Source organism: Oncorhynchus nerka, linkage group LG26 (assembly GCF_034236695.1).
Source record: "Oncorhynchus nerka isolate Pitt River linkage group LG26, Oner_Uvic_2.0, whole genome shotgun sequence".
In the NCBI taxonomy this organism is placed as follows: Eukaryota; Metazoa; Chordata; class Actinopteri; order Salmoniformes; family Salmonidae; genus Oncorhynchus; species Oncorhynchus nerka.
The window spans coordinates 7,607,589-7,625,468 of NC_088421.1; the positions used below are offsets into that span (position 1 = coordinate 7,607,589).

Sequence of the window (17,880 nt, forward strand, 5' to 3'; positions counted from 1 at the left end):
TGTCACATGCGCCGAAAACAACAGGTGTAGACTTTAGTGAAATGCTTACTTACAAGTCCTTAACCAACAATGCTTTAAGTTAATAAAAAAATATCAGGGTTAAGTAAAAAAAATAGATAAACAAAAAAAGATAAAAGAAGTAAACATTTGGAAAATAAAAATAACAAATAATTAAACAGCAGCTGTATGTGTGGGGGCACCGGTTAGTCGGGGTAATTGAGGTAATATGTACATGTAGGTAGAGTTAAAGTGACTGCATAGATTATAAACAGAGTGTAGCAGCAGCATAAAAGAGGGGTCTGGGTTGTCCTTTGATTAGCTGTTCAGGAGTCTTAAGGTTTAGGAGTAGAAGCTGTCATTAATCCTCCTTGAGCTCATTTATTCTTGATTAAGGGTATTGCAGCCCAGTTGTACATGTTATGTTCTTTACACATTGTGGTGACATTGCTGTTCTATAATCACAGGATACACGCACATACACTACATGATCAAAAGTATATTATGATATTCAAACATCTCATTCCAAAATTATGGGAATTAATATGGAGTTGGTCCCCCCTTTGCGGCCCTAACAGCCTCCACTCTTCTGGGAAGGAATTCCACTAGATGTTGGAACATTGTTGCAGGGGCTTGCTTCCATTCAACCACAAGAGCGTTGGTGAGGTCGGGCACTGATGTTGGGCTATTTGGCCTGGCTCGCTGTTGGTGTTCCAATTCATCCCAAAAGGTGTTCGATGGGGTTGAGGTCAGGGTTCCATAAAAAACAGCCCCAGACCATTATTCACCCTCCACCAAACTTTACAGTTAGCACTATGCATTTGGACAGGAAGGGTTCTACTGTCATCCGCCAAACCCATTTTTCCGGCTGAGCCGTTGCTGCTCCTAGACGTTTCCACTTCACAATAACAGCACTAGCAGAGCAGAAATTTGACAAACTGACTTGTTGGAAAGGTGGCATCCTATGACGGTTCCACATTGAAAATCCCTGAGCTCTTCAGTAAGGCCCTTCTAGTGCCAATCTTTGTCTATGGAGATTGCATGGCTGTGGGCTTGATTTTATACACCTGTCAGCAACAGGTGTGGCTGAAATAACCAAAATGTACTAATTTGAAGGGGTGTCCACATACTTTTTCACATATAGTGTGTTACACACTTTGAGCAGCAAACTGTATTATTTGACCAGACATTAATAATCTGTTTTTACTTTTCATTAAAACTATTGCCAAAGGTTATATTTCTCTGGAAGTAGGTTAATTAACTACTAGCAGCATTATGAGTATCGAGCCACTGACCAGACCCCAGTTGCTCCTTATTACTCAGATGACATTAGTAGTTATGGCAATGACCGTGTCCACTCTGACGATAGCGACACACCCCTACTGAGAAGATCTGCTGAGACAAGGTATGATCTCACAAAGACCCCCCCACTTCGCCTACCCCCTCATTCAGACATGAGGAAGTCCACAGCTAGGAGATGTACAACCCCAACCAGGACTGAGGTAATGGGCGATGATGTGATTAACACACCTGAGGCCCAATGCATTGTGGTAGAGCATATTATTAGGAGTGACACCACTACAAAATAGCGGCTACGTTACTTCTCGGGGAAAGTACCAAAGTGCCAAAGTCCCCAGGTGAAGCTGACTTTGAGACATGGTGTCTGCATGTTGAACTGATGTTTCAAGATTGCCCCACTACATACCTACAGGGGCGGTGGATCCTGGAGAGTCTGCTTCCTCCAGCTTCAGACGTGATGAGGCTACTTGGCTCCTCTGCATCCCCAAGAGCCTACATGAAGCTACTTGATTCATTTTATGGACTAGTAGAGGATGGTGATGAGATACTCGCCAGGTTCATGAAGAAAATCAAGGTGACAGGGCATCAGAATATCGACAAAGGCTGCAGTTGCTTCTAAGTACTGCTGTGAAGAGGAAGGGAGTGAAACGGGCTGACGCAAAACCATCAGCTAGTGAAACAGTTTAGTCGTGGCTGCTGGGACCACTAACTCTAGGCTTGGGCGCTATACTGTATATACCATATTAACGGGGTGATGTTTTTTTCAATACCGTTTAAACTATTTATTTGAAAAATTAATTTGAATATTTGTGGCTACTTTTTAAATAAATACCTGCAGTCAACTTGTGCAATATGCCAGGAGAAAAGATTGCGTTTTTCATTTCACCTATCATATAATTGTTTCATTATCAAGCTAACCGCACAAAGATGAAAGACCGGAGCCTTGTGAGTCACTCACTCTTCCAAAATCAAGTTGTGAGTCACTCACTGTTCCAAAATCAAGCTTTGCTTGGTAACAGCAGAGAGCCCCTCCTGGATCAATTTATTTGTTTTGTGCGTACAGCAAACTGCGAGTAGCATTTTTTTGTTTTGTTACTTGTATAACTTTATGAGCTGGGATGTCAGTCCTGCAAATACTTCAAATGTTTCCAATGCATTTAGTTAGTTATTGGATTTGACATATACTCGTTAGCATTGCTAACCTTTGAATTACTCAGTGGGGTTTGTTCAGTGCCGGTATTACTGAACATCCGGTATGACACAAGGTCAGTATGAAGGTATTACAATCTGGATACCACCAGTCGTTGAAAAAAGTACTCAATTATTGTACTTAAGTGAAAGTCGCTCATTAAAATACTACTTGAGTAAAAGTCTAAAAGTATTTGGTTATACATATAGTTAAGTATCAAAAGTAAATGTAATTGCTCAAATATACTTAAGTATCAAAATATCACATTTCTTATATTAAGCACCATTTTCAAGTTTTTTAAATCTATGGATAGCCAGGTGCACACTCCAAAACTCAGACATTATTTACCAAAGAAGCATGTGTGTTTAGTGAGTCCGAGAGATCAGAGATAGTAGGGATGACCAGGGATGTTCTCTTGATAAGTGTGTGAATTGGACCATTTCCCTTTTCTGCTTAGCACTCAAAATGTAATGAGTACTTTTGGATGTCAGGGAAAATGTATAGAGTAAAAACTATTTTTTTAAATTCAGGAATGTATTGAAGTAAAAGTAGTCAAAAATATAAATACCCCCCAAAAACAACTTAAGTAGTACTTTAAAGTATTTTTTACTTGAGTACTTTACACCACTGGATACCACCCAAGCCTAACTCACTCCTCGTTAGTCTGCAGCTGGACGTCAACACAGAGACACCCCTTGACTCTTCAGAGCTCCAGATGAGAACCAAAGAGGATAGGAGAGCCACCAAATTGACCCGATGCCCCGCCACCTCAGGAGCACCAAAGTGAGGCCTATTGTCGGGGTCTACTCTGTGATGTCTGACGTCTCTCCCTACGGTGACAATCTGTACAGTTCATTGATGGATGTATAAAATTAATGCTTGTGACAAAAAGAAAATAGGAACATTTATTGAGCTGTATTGACACAAAGCGTACAAAAACAGACAATTTATAGCTTGAAACTCCATGTCAACAGTCCTATCTGTGTCTGTACCTGTTTCTCTGTCCCTGTCTCTGTCCCTCTGTTTCTCTGTCCCTGTTTCTCTGTCTCTGTTCTGTCCCTGTTTTTCGGTCGCTGTTACTCTGTCCCTGTCTCTGTTTCTCTGTCTCTGTTTCTGTCCTGTGTCTGTTTCTCTGTCGCTGTTACTCTGTCCCAGTCTCTGTTTCTCTGTCTCTGTCCTGTCGCTGTTACTCTGTCCCTGTCTCAAATTCTCTGTCCCTGCCCTACTTGTTGTTGTCATTGACTTGAATGGCAGATGTCACACACCTTTCTGAACACCTCACTCTTCTTTTTTTTTATTGGCCATGTAAAACATTTTCCCACGGTGCCTGTAGTCCACCTCCTCCTGCGATGGCCCATCTACTGCCACCCTGCAACACATATCCAGCTAGAGGTATTTTAGTCTGTTCCTTTGGGGTGTCTTGACCTATTGAAAATACAGAGTGCAGGAATGTAGAAAGGGACAGAGAGGGACAGCATGCATTTAATCTATTTGTCGTTTTGTGGTTCTGTAAAAACATACAAGTATATTATTTACATTAAAAAGCTCTAATTGAATTTATTATGTAACCAGAGCTGTCACATTAAGATTTGCACATACAGCGAGGGAAAAAAGTAGTTGATCCCCTGCTGATTTTGTACATTTGCCCACTGACAAAGAAATGATCCGTCTATAATTTTAATGGTAGGTTTATTTGAACAGTGAGAGACAGAATAACAACAACAAAAAATCCAGAAAAACACATGTAATTTTTTTTACATTGATTTGCACAAGGTGCACCTGTGTAATGATCATGCTGTATAATCAGTTTCTTGATATGCCACACCTGTCAGGTGGATTGATTATTTTGTAAATGAGAAATGATCTCTAACAGGGATGTAAACAACATTTTAGAGAAATAAGCTCTTTGTACATATGGGGCATTTTTGGGATCTTTTATTTCAGCTCAACTTTACATGTTGTGTTGACTATTTTTATTTGTATATCTAGAGTTATGAGTAGTAGAAGAAGGCTCATTAATTGTACAGACAAAAAAAAAATCAAACTAGCAAGTATAACTGAAACTGAGAAGTGTGATGACATTATCTTTCAATAATGACACTTGATGTTGTAAACACATTCCCGATACAAATATTGAATAATATCCAAATGTTCAAAATGCATATATATCGTTATAAGTTGCAAGGGTTCGCAATTATTATCAAATGGTCAAATTATGAAAGACCGTCCTAAAGACATGCCAGGGAAAACAATGTCAACAATTCAAAAATGCAGATTACATAAGTGACATATTCTCATATTGTTGAACAGGTAGTGGGTCTCCCCTTCTGCAGTCTGTTTAGGTACACACACCCTTTCTTCACATACACCACCCACAACATTCATATTGGATCCTATGCCACTCTGGGCTTGTGTGGGTGGAACAGGCTTTGGTTTGTGAACCTCTGTCTGTGTGAGATCGCATGTCCTCTTCTTATTGGAGAGAGAGCCACGCGGTGGCAGGAGATGGCACAGCATGGGACGGGATCTCGATCGCTGCATCGCCCCTCCACTACCTCCCCCACCATCCTCCCAGCCTTTGATCTGTCTCTCATTACTCTGCTGGCATGTTAGCACTTTCTCCATTTCCATGGTAACGGCTCATTCTTGTTTACCCCCTTGTGAAAACAATACCTGATCTATCCTCTCTGTTTTCTCTTTCAAGACTGTGAAGGGAGTTGTGATTATTTGCCTTTGGTTTGGTATCTTTACAGTAGATATGTGTGGCATGTGAACATCATACTGTTCAGATGATCAAAGAAATTATGTTGAAATAGCAATCAGTGTAATTACTGTATGTGTGCGCCTAAGCTTCTTCAATGGTCATAAACGTTGTGAGTGGATTGGCTCACAAAGTAAATAATCCCACTAATGATGTATACGGATCAAAAATATAAATGCAACATGTAAAGTGTTGGTCCCATTTTTCATGAGCTGATGAGTATTTCTGTCTGTAATAAAGCCCTTTTTTGGGGAGAAAAATAATCATTCTGATTGGCTGGGCCTGGCTCCCCAGTGGATGGACCTGACTCCCAAATGGGTGGGCCTATGCCCTCGCAGGCCTACCCATGGCTGTGCCCTTGCCCAATCGTGAAATCCATAGATTAGAGCCTAAGGAATGTATTTCAATTGACTGATGTCATTCTATGAACTGTAACTCAGTAAAACCTTTAAATTGTGGCATGTTACATTTATATTTTTGTTCAGTATACATGTGTCAATTTGAGAAATGGACTTCATATAAACGACCACATAGGCTACAATTCTGCAAAAGCACTGTAGGTTTACAAGACATCATTGAATTCATCACAGCTCGCCATACATTCTTTTGATTATTTAAGGAAGATGAGTGGAGCCCTAAAAATATGCGATTTCTCTCTCAATTGGATTAAGAATATGATTGTTGTTACCAGATCTCCCTGTTTTATATCTACATCAAAACAACAATTCGTACTAAAAGTAGCGTTACGTTGAAAAGTATCACTTTCATCAGCTATCTATTACTTTTGACTGCTCGATATTGTCAGGATCAACTAGTATGGTATGTCCCCATAATCCTTTGCGCGTCACAATAGTTGCCAGTCATTCTGCCGACGAGACGAATGTGAGTGTTGAATGGAGTCAAATAAATGTGAATTCTACGTAGTTTATTTTCACATGTCTTATTGATAGTTACGTTTACTTGCACGTTTCATTTCAGACAGTATGAAAGAGACAACAGCCAAGAGACGCGAGAAATCCAAGGACGCCAAAGCTGATAAACAGAAGGATGCGGGCCCCGAGCCGCAGGATGTGGAGATGCCGGAGGAAGACTCTGCTACTGCAGAGAAGAAACCCAAGGAACTTGATACCCTCACACTTGAAGGTAGCTTAGCTAGATGGTTAGCTGAGCTATAACAGAAATGCTGAAAATGATACATTCAAACTTAATGTCAGATACTGAATATTGCAACTGCTTCGTGTTTTTGCTACCTACTGTACTTAATGTTAGTTAGCTAGTTAGCGTTAGCAAGCAGTTGTTAGCCAAGGTAACTAGCTAACGTTAGCTTATTTGCCCGGTTTAAATGGCAATATTTTGTTCAAATGTAGTTATACTGGAAGACTATAGTTAGCTGACCTAGTTAGTCTGCTTACTATATGGTCTGACTAACTGCGTTAACGCAGGTCTAACTTGTATTCACTCGCTCTAGTAGTAACGTTAACTAGCTAGGTAGCTAACGTTAGTAGCTAGCTGGGTATCTAACAAAAACAAAACCTCCTAGTCATAGTTAGCCAGCTAGTGAATTAATCAGTTTGCTAACAATGTTTACTTCAATGTGTGTCAGTTGGAAATCACTACTGTCAAAGCAGTACTTTTATATTTTTGTTTCTCCAATTGTAGCTACCTAGCTTGCCATGTTGAGATGAGTGAAAGAACTGACATTAGGTGTCAGATGTTTTTGTATCACTCTATCATAAGTCTCTCCTTATGACCTTACTCCCCCTCTCCCTTTGCAGACATCAAGGAGCATGTAAAGCAGATAGAGAAGGCCGTGTCGGGCAAGGAGCCTCGCTTTGTGCTGAGGGCCTTGCGTGCCCTGCCCTCCACCAGCCGCCGCCTCAACCCCAACGTGCTGCACAAGGCTGTGTCTGGCTTCTACACCTCCAATGCCGCCGGCAAGGAGTTCCTACTCAGCTTCCTGGAGGAGGTACAATGAGCACAGATAGTATCTGATAGAAAAGACTCTGGTATTACTATTGCTGAGAAACCTTGGCTATAAACTATTTATTACTCATGGCCTTTTTCGCTCTGTCTCCTTTGGTCACTTTCTGTCCGGTTCCATGTTTCCTTTTCCCTCCTCTACCCACACCCTCTCCCCTCCATCTATTGCATCCATCCAGCCCATGGACACCGAGGGAGATGTCCAGTTCAGGCCCCGTACAGGAAAGGCAGCTGCCACCCCCCTGATCCCTGAGGCGGAGGCCTACCTGCAGCTGCTCCTGGTGGTTTACCTCACCAACAACAAACGCTACACAGAGGTGGGCTGACTGAGCTCACACGCGCTCTCTCTCATGAATGCACAGTACATATTTATATTGGATTGAGCTCTGATTTCTCTTTGGTTTTACATTGCTCACCATCATACCATAGTCCTTAGAAATAAGTTATGACTGGGTCAATGCCCGAATGCCTGTCTTGGTCGTTAGCTTCTCACTTTTCTCTCTGTAGGCCCAGAAGGTGTCAGACGAGCTCTTGCAGAAGATCGGCCCTCAGAACCGGCGTGCTCTGGACCTGGTGGCTGCTAAGTGTTACTACTACCACTCCCGCGTCTACGAGTTCCTCAACCAACTGGACACCGTGCGTAGGTAAGCCCACCAATACTTTCACTGACTGTTTTTGTTTTTTCTGACTTAAACAGATGGGGAAAAATTTAATTTGTTTCGAAAGGCAATAGGCCAGTTTGGAACCTGTCAATATGTAATGCCTTTGATTGATTTTTAAACCAATTAAAACCCTTCTTGCACAGTTTTCTGCACACGCGCCTGAGGACAGCCACCTTGCGGCACGACGCCGACGGCCAGGCCACGCTGCTCAACCTGCTGCTGAGGAACTACCTGCAGTACAACCTGTACGACCAGGCTGAGAAGCTGGTGTCCAAGTCAGTCTTCCCCGAGCTGGCCAACAACAACGAGTGGGCCCGCTACCTCTACTATACAGGTGAGGGGGAGGAGCCCTGAGCATACCAATTTCTGTTGAAATAAAGCATCACCTGTGATAAAACGGCAAACATTTTATTATTTGACGACATCAGAAGTTTAGTTTAATCACATTCAATTGAATTATCGGGCCACTATGCCTCTACAGATTTTGAAGTGACTATAAAAAACTTCCTCAGAATATGAATTAATTTGTAGTTATGGCCTTAGTTTGAAGTTATTCATACTTTTACTTTTGATACTTATGTAGATTTTTAGCAATTATATTTACCTTTGATAAGTAATTAAGTATATTTAAAACCAAATACTTTTATTCAAGTAGGTTTTTACTGGGTGACTTTTACTTGAGTAATTTTCTATTAAGGTATCTTTACTTTTACTAAACTATGACAATCGGGTACTTTTTCCACCACTGCTCAATCGCCCCTCCAGGTCGTATCAAGGCTATCCAGCTGGAATACACAGAGGCCAGGAGGACCCTGACCAACGCCTTGAGAAAGGCCCCCCAACACACAGCTGTGGGCTTCAAACAGACAGTCAGTACACACGACATGCAGTTTTTCCCTAAGTGCAATTATTACATTTTAGTCTTTTAGCAGACATTCTTATCCAGAGCGACTTATAGAAGCAATTTGGATTAAGAACCTTGCTCAAGGGCATAGCCGATAGATTTTTCACCGTCACACGCATTTGAAATGGTGACCTTTTGGTTACTGGTCCAACTCTCTTAACCACTAGGCTACCTTATGTGTATTTTTTAAATTATATTAAAAAAAAAAAAGTTTTACGGTTGTTGCTCAAACTTGATTTATATAGCACATTTCTTACAGGGGGTGATGCATTTCTTTTTTTAAATATAGAATATTTCGTTTGACATTTTTCCTAATTTTCTTTCTCCCCTTCATACACAAACCTACACACACAAACAACAACTTAGACGCACGCAATATCATCTCATCTGCCAAGACCCGCGCATGCTCACCCCCCCACCCCTAAGGCCTGCATTATTGGCTTAAAATTGTATCAATTTGTTTTTCTCAGTCACTAATGCTATTTCAATATTTTAAATAATAATTCAGCAGATACATATCAAAGGGCTTAACAAATAAAATGGCCCATTTTTTTGGTTCACATCTCTCTATCCCTATCAGGTCCACAAGTTGCTGATTGTGGTGGAGCTGTTGCTTGGGGAGATCCCAGACAGGCTGCAGTTCCGCCAGGCTCCACTGAAGAGATCCCTAGCGCCCTATTTCCTGCTCACCCAGGGTAAGTTGTCAGAAAGCTGGGTCATGAGAATGCATTTTAAGTGTGAGTAAGATTTCAACCCTGGTCTCTGTTCCCACACAGCTGTCAGGACGGGTAACCTGGCCAAGTTCAACCAGGCCCTGGATCAGTTTGGAGAGAAGTTCCAGGCAGACGGCACCTACACCTTGATCATCCGCCTGCGACACAATGTCATCAAGACAGGTCAGTGACCAGGCCTTTCACTTCGGGCTCTTCTTCCACATTCTCAGATGGCTTCCTCTTCTTTTTAAGTGTTTGGTCATGGCTCTTCTTTTTTAATACCTGAATGACTTGTTGATATTTAAAACCATCTCTCCCTGTAGGTGTGCGTATGATCAGCCTGTCATACTCTCGTATATCCCTGGCAGACATCGCTCAGAAGCTGCAGCTGGACAGTCCAGAGGATGCTGAGTTCATAGTGGCCAAGGTAACATGACATACTACAGCCATACTCAGTTGGTGGACCTTTATCCGAACCCAGATTGGGGTCAACACGGTCTAGGGGTGTGGATCAGAAAACCAGTCAGTATCTGATGTGACCATTTGCCTCATGCAGCGCGACACATGTCCTTCGCATACAGTTGATCAGGCTGTTGATTTTGGCTTGTGGAATGTTGTCCCACTCCTCTTCAATGGCTGTGCGAAGTTGCTGGGTCTTGATGGGAACTGGATCACGCTCTCATGCATGTCAATCCACAACATCCCAAACATGCTCAATGGGTGACATGTCTGAGTATGCAGGCTATGGAAGAACTGGGACATTTTCAGCTTCCAGGAATTGTGTACAGATTCTTGCGACATGGCATTTTCATGATTTAAAAATGAGGTGATTGCGGCGCATGAATGGCACAACAATGGGCCTTAGGATCTCATCACGGTATCTCTGGGCATTCAAATTGACATCGATAAAATGCAATTGTGTTTGTTGTCCGTAGCTTATGCCTGCCCATACCATAATCCCACCGCCACCATGGGGCATTCTCTTCACAACATTGACATCAGCAAACCGCTTGCCCACACGACTCCATACACACTTTCTGCCATCTACTCGGTACAATTGAAACCGGGATTCATCTGTGAAGAGCACACTTCTCCAGCGTGCCAGTGGCCATCGAAGGTGAGCAATTATCCACCGAAGTCTGTTAGGAAGCTGAACAGTCAATCAAGATCCTGGTGAGGATGACGAGAACGCAATTGAGCTTCCCTGGGACTGTTTCTGACAGTTTGTGCAGAAATTATTATTATTATTATTTTATTTAATAAAAAATAAAAAAATTACCTTTATTTTACTAGGCAAGTCAGTTAAAACAAATTCTTATTTTCAATGACGGCCTAGGAACAGTGGGTTAACTGCCTGTTCAGGGGCAGAACGACAGATTTGTACCTTGTCAGCTCGGGATTCGAACTTGCAACCTTTCGGTTACTAGTCCAATGCTCTAACCACTAGGCTACCCTGCCGCCCCATTTTGCTGTGCATACCCACAGTTTTATCAGCTGCCCGGGTGGCTGGTCTCAGACAATGGAGAGTGTGGAGGTCCTGGGCTGGCGTGGTTACATGTGGTCTGCGGTTGTGAGGCCAGTTGGACTGACAAATTCTCTAAAATGACGGAGGCGGCTTATGGTAGAGAAATGAACATTACAGCTCTGCTGGAAATTCCTGTAGTCAGCATGCCAGTTGCGCTCTCCCTTAACTTGAGACATGGCTTTGTGCGCTTGTGTAATGATCATGCTGTTTAATAATCAGCTTCTTGATATGCCAAACCTGCCAGGTGACTAGACAAAGGAGAAATGCTCAATAACAGGGATGTAAATACATTTGCATCACATTTGAGAGAAAAGCTTTTTGTGCGTTTACAAAATGTCTGGGGTCTTTTATTTCAGTTAATGAAACATGGGATCAACACTTTTTTTTTTTTTGCGTTTTATATTTTTGTTCAGTGTATATATTGTACCTTTACCTTAAGATCATGGTGTATCCCCACCTCCTGCTCTACATCAACTCATGCAAGTATTTCCTAAAGACCATTAATAGAAAAGCACACCGCTTCTGTGTGGTAAATATGGCATGCAGTCCTCAACTGTCCTAAGCCACAGGTGGTAATGGAAAACTACCTCAGTCTCTTACTGATTTTTCTCTCCTGACATCCCTCTTTTCCAGGCTATCCGTGATGGAGTGATCGAAGCCAGCATCAACCATGAGAAAGGCTATGTTCAGTCTAAAGAGACCATGGATATCTACGGTACCAGAGAGCCCCAGCTGGCCTTCCACCAGAGGATCTCCTTCTGCCTGGACATACACAATATGTCTGTCAAGGCCATGAGGTTTCCACCCAAGGCTTACAACAAGGACCTAGAATCAGCAGAGGTGTGTACCAACCTTGTACTACTCCTTGTATTAGCCCCTGAAATTGACCCTCGTGAGAGTTCTGTTGGAGACGGTAGGAAATTGTTCTTTATATCTGTTCTACTGAACTACCAGAATACTATATTTTACTGTTGTGACCACAAGGGGGTAGTGTAGTCAACTACTTTTTGTCAAATGTTATATTTGGGGCTAGAATTTCAGACTAGATGCATACTATCATTTTAAAATGATTGCTATTTGCAAACTTAATCGTTTTAAAGATGCACGATGCAGAAATTACTCCGCCATTTTCTGGTTGCTGAGTCTAGTAGTTCGCCTAATTTCAGTTTGTGAGAATCATTGTACCATCTAAACCACTGAAAAAGATTTTCCATAACCAAAAATATTATACACTGCTCAAAAAAATAAAGGGAACACTTAAACAACACAATGTAACTCAAAGTCAATCACACTTCTGTGAAATCAAACTGTCCACTTAGGAAGCAACACTGATTGAAAATACATTTCACATGCTGTTGTGCAAATGGAATAGACACCAGGTGGAAATTATAGGCAATTAGCAAGACACCCCCAATAAAGGAGTGGTTCTGCAGGTGGTAACCACAGACCACTTCTCAGTTCCTATGCTTCCTGGCTGATGTTTTGGTCACTTTTGAATGCTGGCAGTGCTTTCACTCTAGTGGTAGCATGAGACTGAGTCTACAACCCACACAAGTGGCTCAGGTAGTGCAGCTCATCCAGGATGGAACATCAATGCGAGCTGTGGCAAGAAGGTTTGCTGTGTCTGTCAGCGTAGTGTCCAGAGCATGGAGGCGCTACCGGGAGACAGGTCAGTACATCAGGAGGCCATAGGAGGGCAACAACCCAGCAGCAGGACCGCTACCTCCGCGTTTGTGCAAGGAGGAGCACTGCCAGAGCCCTGCAAAATGACCTCCAGCAGGCCACAATGTGCATATGTCTGCTCAAACGGTCAGAAACAGACTCCATGAGGGTGGTATGAGGGCCTGACGTCCACAGGTGGGGGTTGTGCTTACAGCCCAACACCGTGCAGGACGTTTGGCATTTGCCAGGGAACACCAAGATTGGCAAATTCGCCACTGGCGCCTTGTGCTCTTCACAGATGAAAGCAAGTTCACACTGAGCACATGTGACAGAGTCTGGAGATGCCGTGTAGAACGTTCTGCTGCCTGCAACATCCTCCAGCATGACCGGTTTGGCGGTGGGTCAGTCATGGTGTGGGGTGGCATTTCTTTGGGGGGCCGCACAGCCCTCCATGTACTCGCCAGAGGTAGCCTGACTGCCATTAGGTACCGAGATGAGATCCTCAGACCCCTTGTGAGACCATATGCTGGTGTGGTTGGCCCTGGGTTCCTCCTAATGCTAGACCTCATGTGGCTGGAGTGTGTCAGCAGTTCCTGCAAGAGGAAGGCATTGATGCTATGGACTGGCCTGCCCGTTCCCCAGACCTGAATCCAATTGAGCACATCTGGGACATCATGTCTCGCTCCATCCACCAACGCCACGTTGCACCACAGACTGTCCAGGAGTTTGCGGATGCTTTAGTCCAGGTCTGGGAGGAGATCCCTCAGGAGACCATCCACCACCTTATCAGGAGCATGCCCAGGCGTAGTAGGGAGGTCATACAGGCACATGGAGGCCACACACATTACTGAGCCTCATTTTTACTTGTTTTAAGGACATTACATCAAAGTTGGATCAGCCTGTATTGTGGTTTTCCACTTTAATTTTGAGTGTGACTCCAAATCCAGACCTCCATGAGTTGATTTCCATTGATAATCTGTGCGATTTTGTTGTCAGCACATTCAACTATGTAAAGAAAAAAGTATTTAATAAGAATATTTCATTCATTCAGATCTAGGATGTGTTATTTTAGTGTTCCCTTTATTTTTTTGAGCAGTGGATTTTCAGCTATTTGAAGCTGATGTACATAACCAAATTTTAAGATTGGGATGCATAGAAATAACACGCACAGAACAGATCTACCGCTTAAACTTGCTTTCAATGAGAGTGACAGATCTATAACATACATTTCTGTGTGAATTTGGTCAGGTCTCCCAAAAAATAACCTATTGCAGCTTTAATGTGTTAACATGTTCTTCTGTGTGTTTACATTTCAGGAGCGCAGAGAGCGGGAGCAGCAGGACCTGGAGTTCGCCAAGGAGATGGCCGAAGATGACGACGACAGTTTCCCATGATCCTCTCAGGGGAGCAAGTGCAAAGATGCCTTGACGTTTTTTCCCTTTCTCTCCCCCTCCATCCTCCCTCTTGTAATAGTTGTTTTTGTTTATTTCTCTGCAGGCAAAAGGCCATTATAAAGTTATATATCTATGTTAGCATTCTAACATATAATAAGAACACCTCTATTCAACCCTACCACTGGTCCTCGTTGTCCCTGCTTTTAGACTTTGCGTTTCACTGTTAACTTGCTGGTGGAAGCATTTGGTGTATCTGTACTGAGTTTGAGGCCAGCACACAAATAAACAGTCTTTGTCAATTTAATTTCTAATTTGGGGAACACTAATTTGTACAGTGAATGTCTGGAAAACTAAGAGCTGTTTGGCACAGAGCAGCTTGTATTTGTAAGCTCTTCTGTCAGGAATGATGTTGGGTCCTTGATTCGTTATTCTTGCTGCGCAATGCAATTCAATATCTTGACAGCTGCCCTTTCTAAAATACATAAATGGAAACTCATATTTCAAAATACCTTAAGGAAATCAATTAATTTGTTGCCCCTCTTGAGAACTGCGTGCCATTGAGCTCAACTAATTTCTCTGCCTCATTGTTCACAGCTCCTGTTCCTTCCTCTGATTTCTTCATTTAGCGCCCTCTTCCTCCTACCTCAGGGTGCATCCCAATTATCTCTGTTTTTTCAGGAAGTCTGCACTTGTTCCATTCGTTTCATGGATTTTAAAAGAAATGACTGGTATAATACAGTGCATTCGGAAAGTATTCAGACCCCTCATCTTTTTCCACATTTTGTTACGTTGCAGCCTTATTCTATCTCCACACAATGCCCCATAACAAAGTAAAAGCACGTTTTTAGAAAAGGTTGCAAAATAAATAAATGGAAATATCACATTTTACTTAAGTATTCTGACCCTTTACTTAGTACTTTGTGAGGCACCTTTGGCATCAATTACAGCCTTGAGTCTTCTTGAGTATTTCGCAACAAGCTTGACAACTGTATTTGGGGAGTTTCTCCCATTCTCTGCACAACCTCTCCAGCTCTGTCAGGTTGGATGGTGAGTGTTACTGCACAGCTATTTTCAGGTTTCTGTGCGCTTAGTGGTGTTGTCCTGAACCTTTGCCCCAGTCGGAGGTCCTGAGTACTCTGTAGCAGGTTTTCATCAATGATCTCTATGTTGCTCTGTTCATCTTTCCCTCGATTCTGACTAGTCTCCTTGTCATTTCTGAAAAACATCGCCACAGCATGATTCTGCCACCACCATGCTTCACCGTAGCGATAGTGCCAGGTTTCCTCCAGACGTGATGCTTTGCATTCAGGCCAAAGGGTTCAATCTTGGTTTCATCAGACCAGAGAATCTTGTTTCTCATGGTCTGAGAATCCTTTCGGTGCCTTCTGGTAAACTCAAAGTGGCTGTCATGTGTCTTTTACTGAGGAGTGGCTTCAGTCTGGTTACTCTACCATAAAGGCCTTATTGGTGGAATGCTGAGGAGATTGTTGTCCTTCTGGAAGGTTCTCACATCTCCACAGAGGAACTTTGGCGCTCTGTCAGTGACCATTGGGTTCTTGGTCACCTCCCTGACCAAGGCCCTTCTCCCCCAATTGCTCAGTTTGGCTGGATGGCCAGCTAAGGAATAGTCTTGGTGGTTCCAAACTTCTTCCATTTAAGAATGTGTTCTTGGGGACCTTCAATGCTGCAGGAATGTTTTGGTACACTTCCCCAGATCTGTGCCTCGACACAATCCTGTCTTGGAGCTCTACGGACAATTCCTTCGACCACATGGCTTTGATTTTTCTCTGACATCCATTGTCGTCTGTGGGACCTTTTATATAGACAGGTGTGTGTGCCTTTCCAAATCGTGTCCAATCATTTGAATTTACCACAGGTGGACTCCAAGTTGTGGAAACATCTCAAGGATGATCAATAGTCAATAGTCTCATAGCAAAGGGTCTGAATACTTGTGTAAAAGTGTTTTTTTAAATATACATTTCTAAACCCCTGTTTTCACTTTGTCATTATGGGGTATTTTGTGTAGATTGAGGAAAACATTTCATTTTATCCGTTTTAGAATAAGGCTGTAATGTAACAATGTGAACAATACTTTCCCGAATGCACTCTGTAAACAAATCATATAATGCAGTCATCTACCAGTCATTTCCTGTCAAATTAATGAAGCGAAGTGAACAAATTCCCATGCCAACACCAATCCAGTGCTTTTCAATATGTGGAGACTAGTGAATGAGTCATACTTCAGGAGGTGGGAGAGATTATTGGGACACAACCATAGACATACAGTTAAAGGCCCTTTGCAAGGTAAGGTCATTTGTGGAAAGTCTGTTTAATTCGTACACCAATTACCATTGCATCTATGAAAATAAGAGATGTTTGTCTTTGGTAAAGCGTGACAGTAGAACCTTGGTGCATGTTTTTGGCAATTTATCAATTCATTGTATTATAAAAAATGTATACACCTACTGGCTGCTTGTGATCATTTGTCAATGTGTTTTCATTTGTTAAATTAAGATATAGAATTTGATAATACTTCAGAAAGTTGATAGGTTCAAAGTGGACAAGATTTCAAGAGCACAAAATCTAGAGCATCTTGTTTGATTACTCAATCGCTAAGGTGACCATTGAATATTAAAATGTCAAGGTGCTCTGCAAAATGGATTGATCATATTGTCAGGGACCAGTCATAATGATTCATTCAATATTCACGAGCTTAGCATTACAGGTAGGCACAACAACTGGAAAAGGCCTAGCCTACATTCGAAAAAATGTATACCATCAAAAGAAGCATAAAGCGCTGTCATGCCAATTCTTGGAAGCAATTTAGGTTATTCATGAACGGCATGGTAAATGGTACACTAAGACGCTGGGAATGAGGTCAGTTATTGCCTAAGAAAATGATTTGTAGTCAAGAACAGCGAGCACACCTTGCAATCAAGATGTGTGTGGGCCTGCTGTCATTGCGCAATGCACATAGCCTGAAGTAAGACGACTTGACTTGCTGCTGATAAAACGATTTCATAAATGGGGATATTCGGCTTTAATATTTTTGAGGCAATAAAATATGGACTAAGCATTTGGTAAAGCAACCTTGTATCCTTTGTATATGCCTACTCAGATGGTAGCGTACGTAAAATGTCGAATTGCTACAACTAGAGTTGTGAAATTATGTACATATATTTTTCCTGAGTAATGTAGCCCTACATGAACGTCACTGAAAATGCCATGAGGCTGTTTGAGTCATGGCTCGCCATGATGTCAACAGCTACACGTGCGAACTTTCTCCGCTGTGTATTTGGAGCGCAGATAGCTACTTTCAAGCATAGCCTATTGTCCGCAGCGCGACTGTTTACTTCAGGCTATCGAATTGAATCAACAACTCATGTTACATTCTTTCTGAATTATAGGCTACAACTAATTTCCCATTCACAAATGTGAATTTAAAGAGTAAAAAAAATGATAGCAATTATAGCCTATAGGCCTGTTAATCAAGTCAAGTCACCAGCTAGGCCCTTTTAAAGTGGATTTCATCATTTTCAACACGCTTTATAAATAAAACGTTGTTTAATAGATGGGGTTAAGACACAGACAGTTAAACATCAGGGAGTGCTGTAAGGGCAGGTGCGACAGTAAGTCCAGACATTGACAGCCAGGTGGAGGGATCACCGGGTAGGACAGTGGATTGGATCAACATAAGGCATAGCTTTGTTTCATTTATTTGATTCATTATGTGCAGCTCAAAGTGTTTCACAATAAGAAATAGGAAATAAAATAATATTGGCCTAGTTAAATAC

General features: G+C 42.2%; 1 protein-coding gene across 1 annotated transcript; it reads left to right on the forward strand.

Moving 5' to 3' along the window:
* The first annotated feature begins 6,046 nt into the window (after nucleotides 1-6,046).
* Nucleotides 6,047-16,551, forward strand: LOC115110156 (26S proteasome non-ATPase regulatory subunit 3-like). Its single transcript, XM_029635564.2, has 12 exons — nucleotides 6,047-6,128; nucleotides 6,225-6,389; nucleotides 7,022-7,212; nucleotides 7,406-7,543; nucleotides 7,734-7,870; nucleotides 8,032-8,222; nucleotides 8,654-8,757; nucleotides 9,373-9,487; nucleotides 9,569-9,688; nucleotides 9,829-9,932; nucleotides 11,664-11,870; nucleotides 14,009-16,551. Exons 2-12 carry the CDS (start codon nucleotides 6,230-6,232, stop codon nucleotides 14,084-14,086), a joined length of 1,545 nt encoding a protein of 514 aa, XP_029491424.1. The 5' UTR covers nucleotides 6,047-6,128; nucleotides 6,225-6,229; the 3' UTR covers nucleotides 14,087-16,551.
* Nucleotides 16,552-17,880: the final 1,329 nt, after the last annotated feature.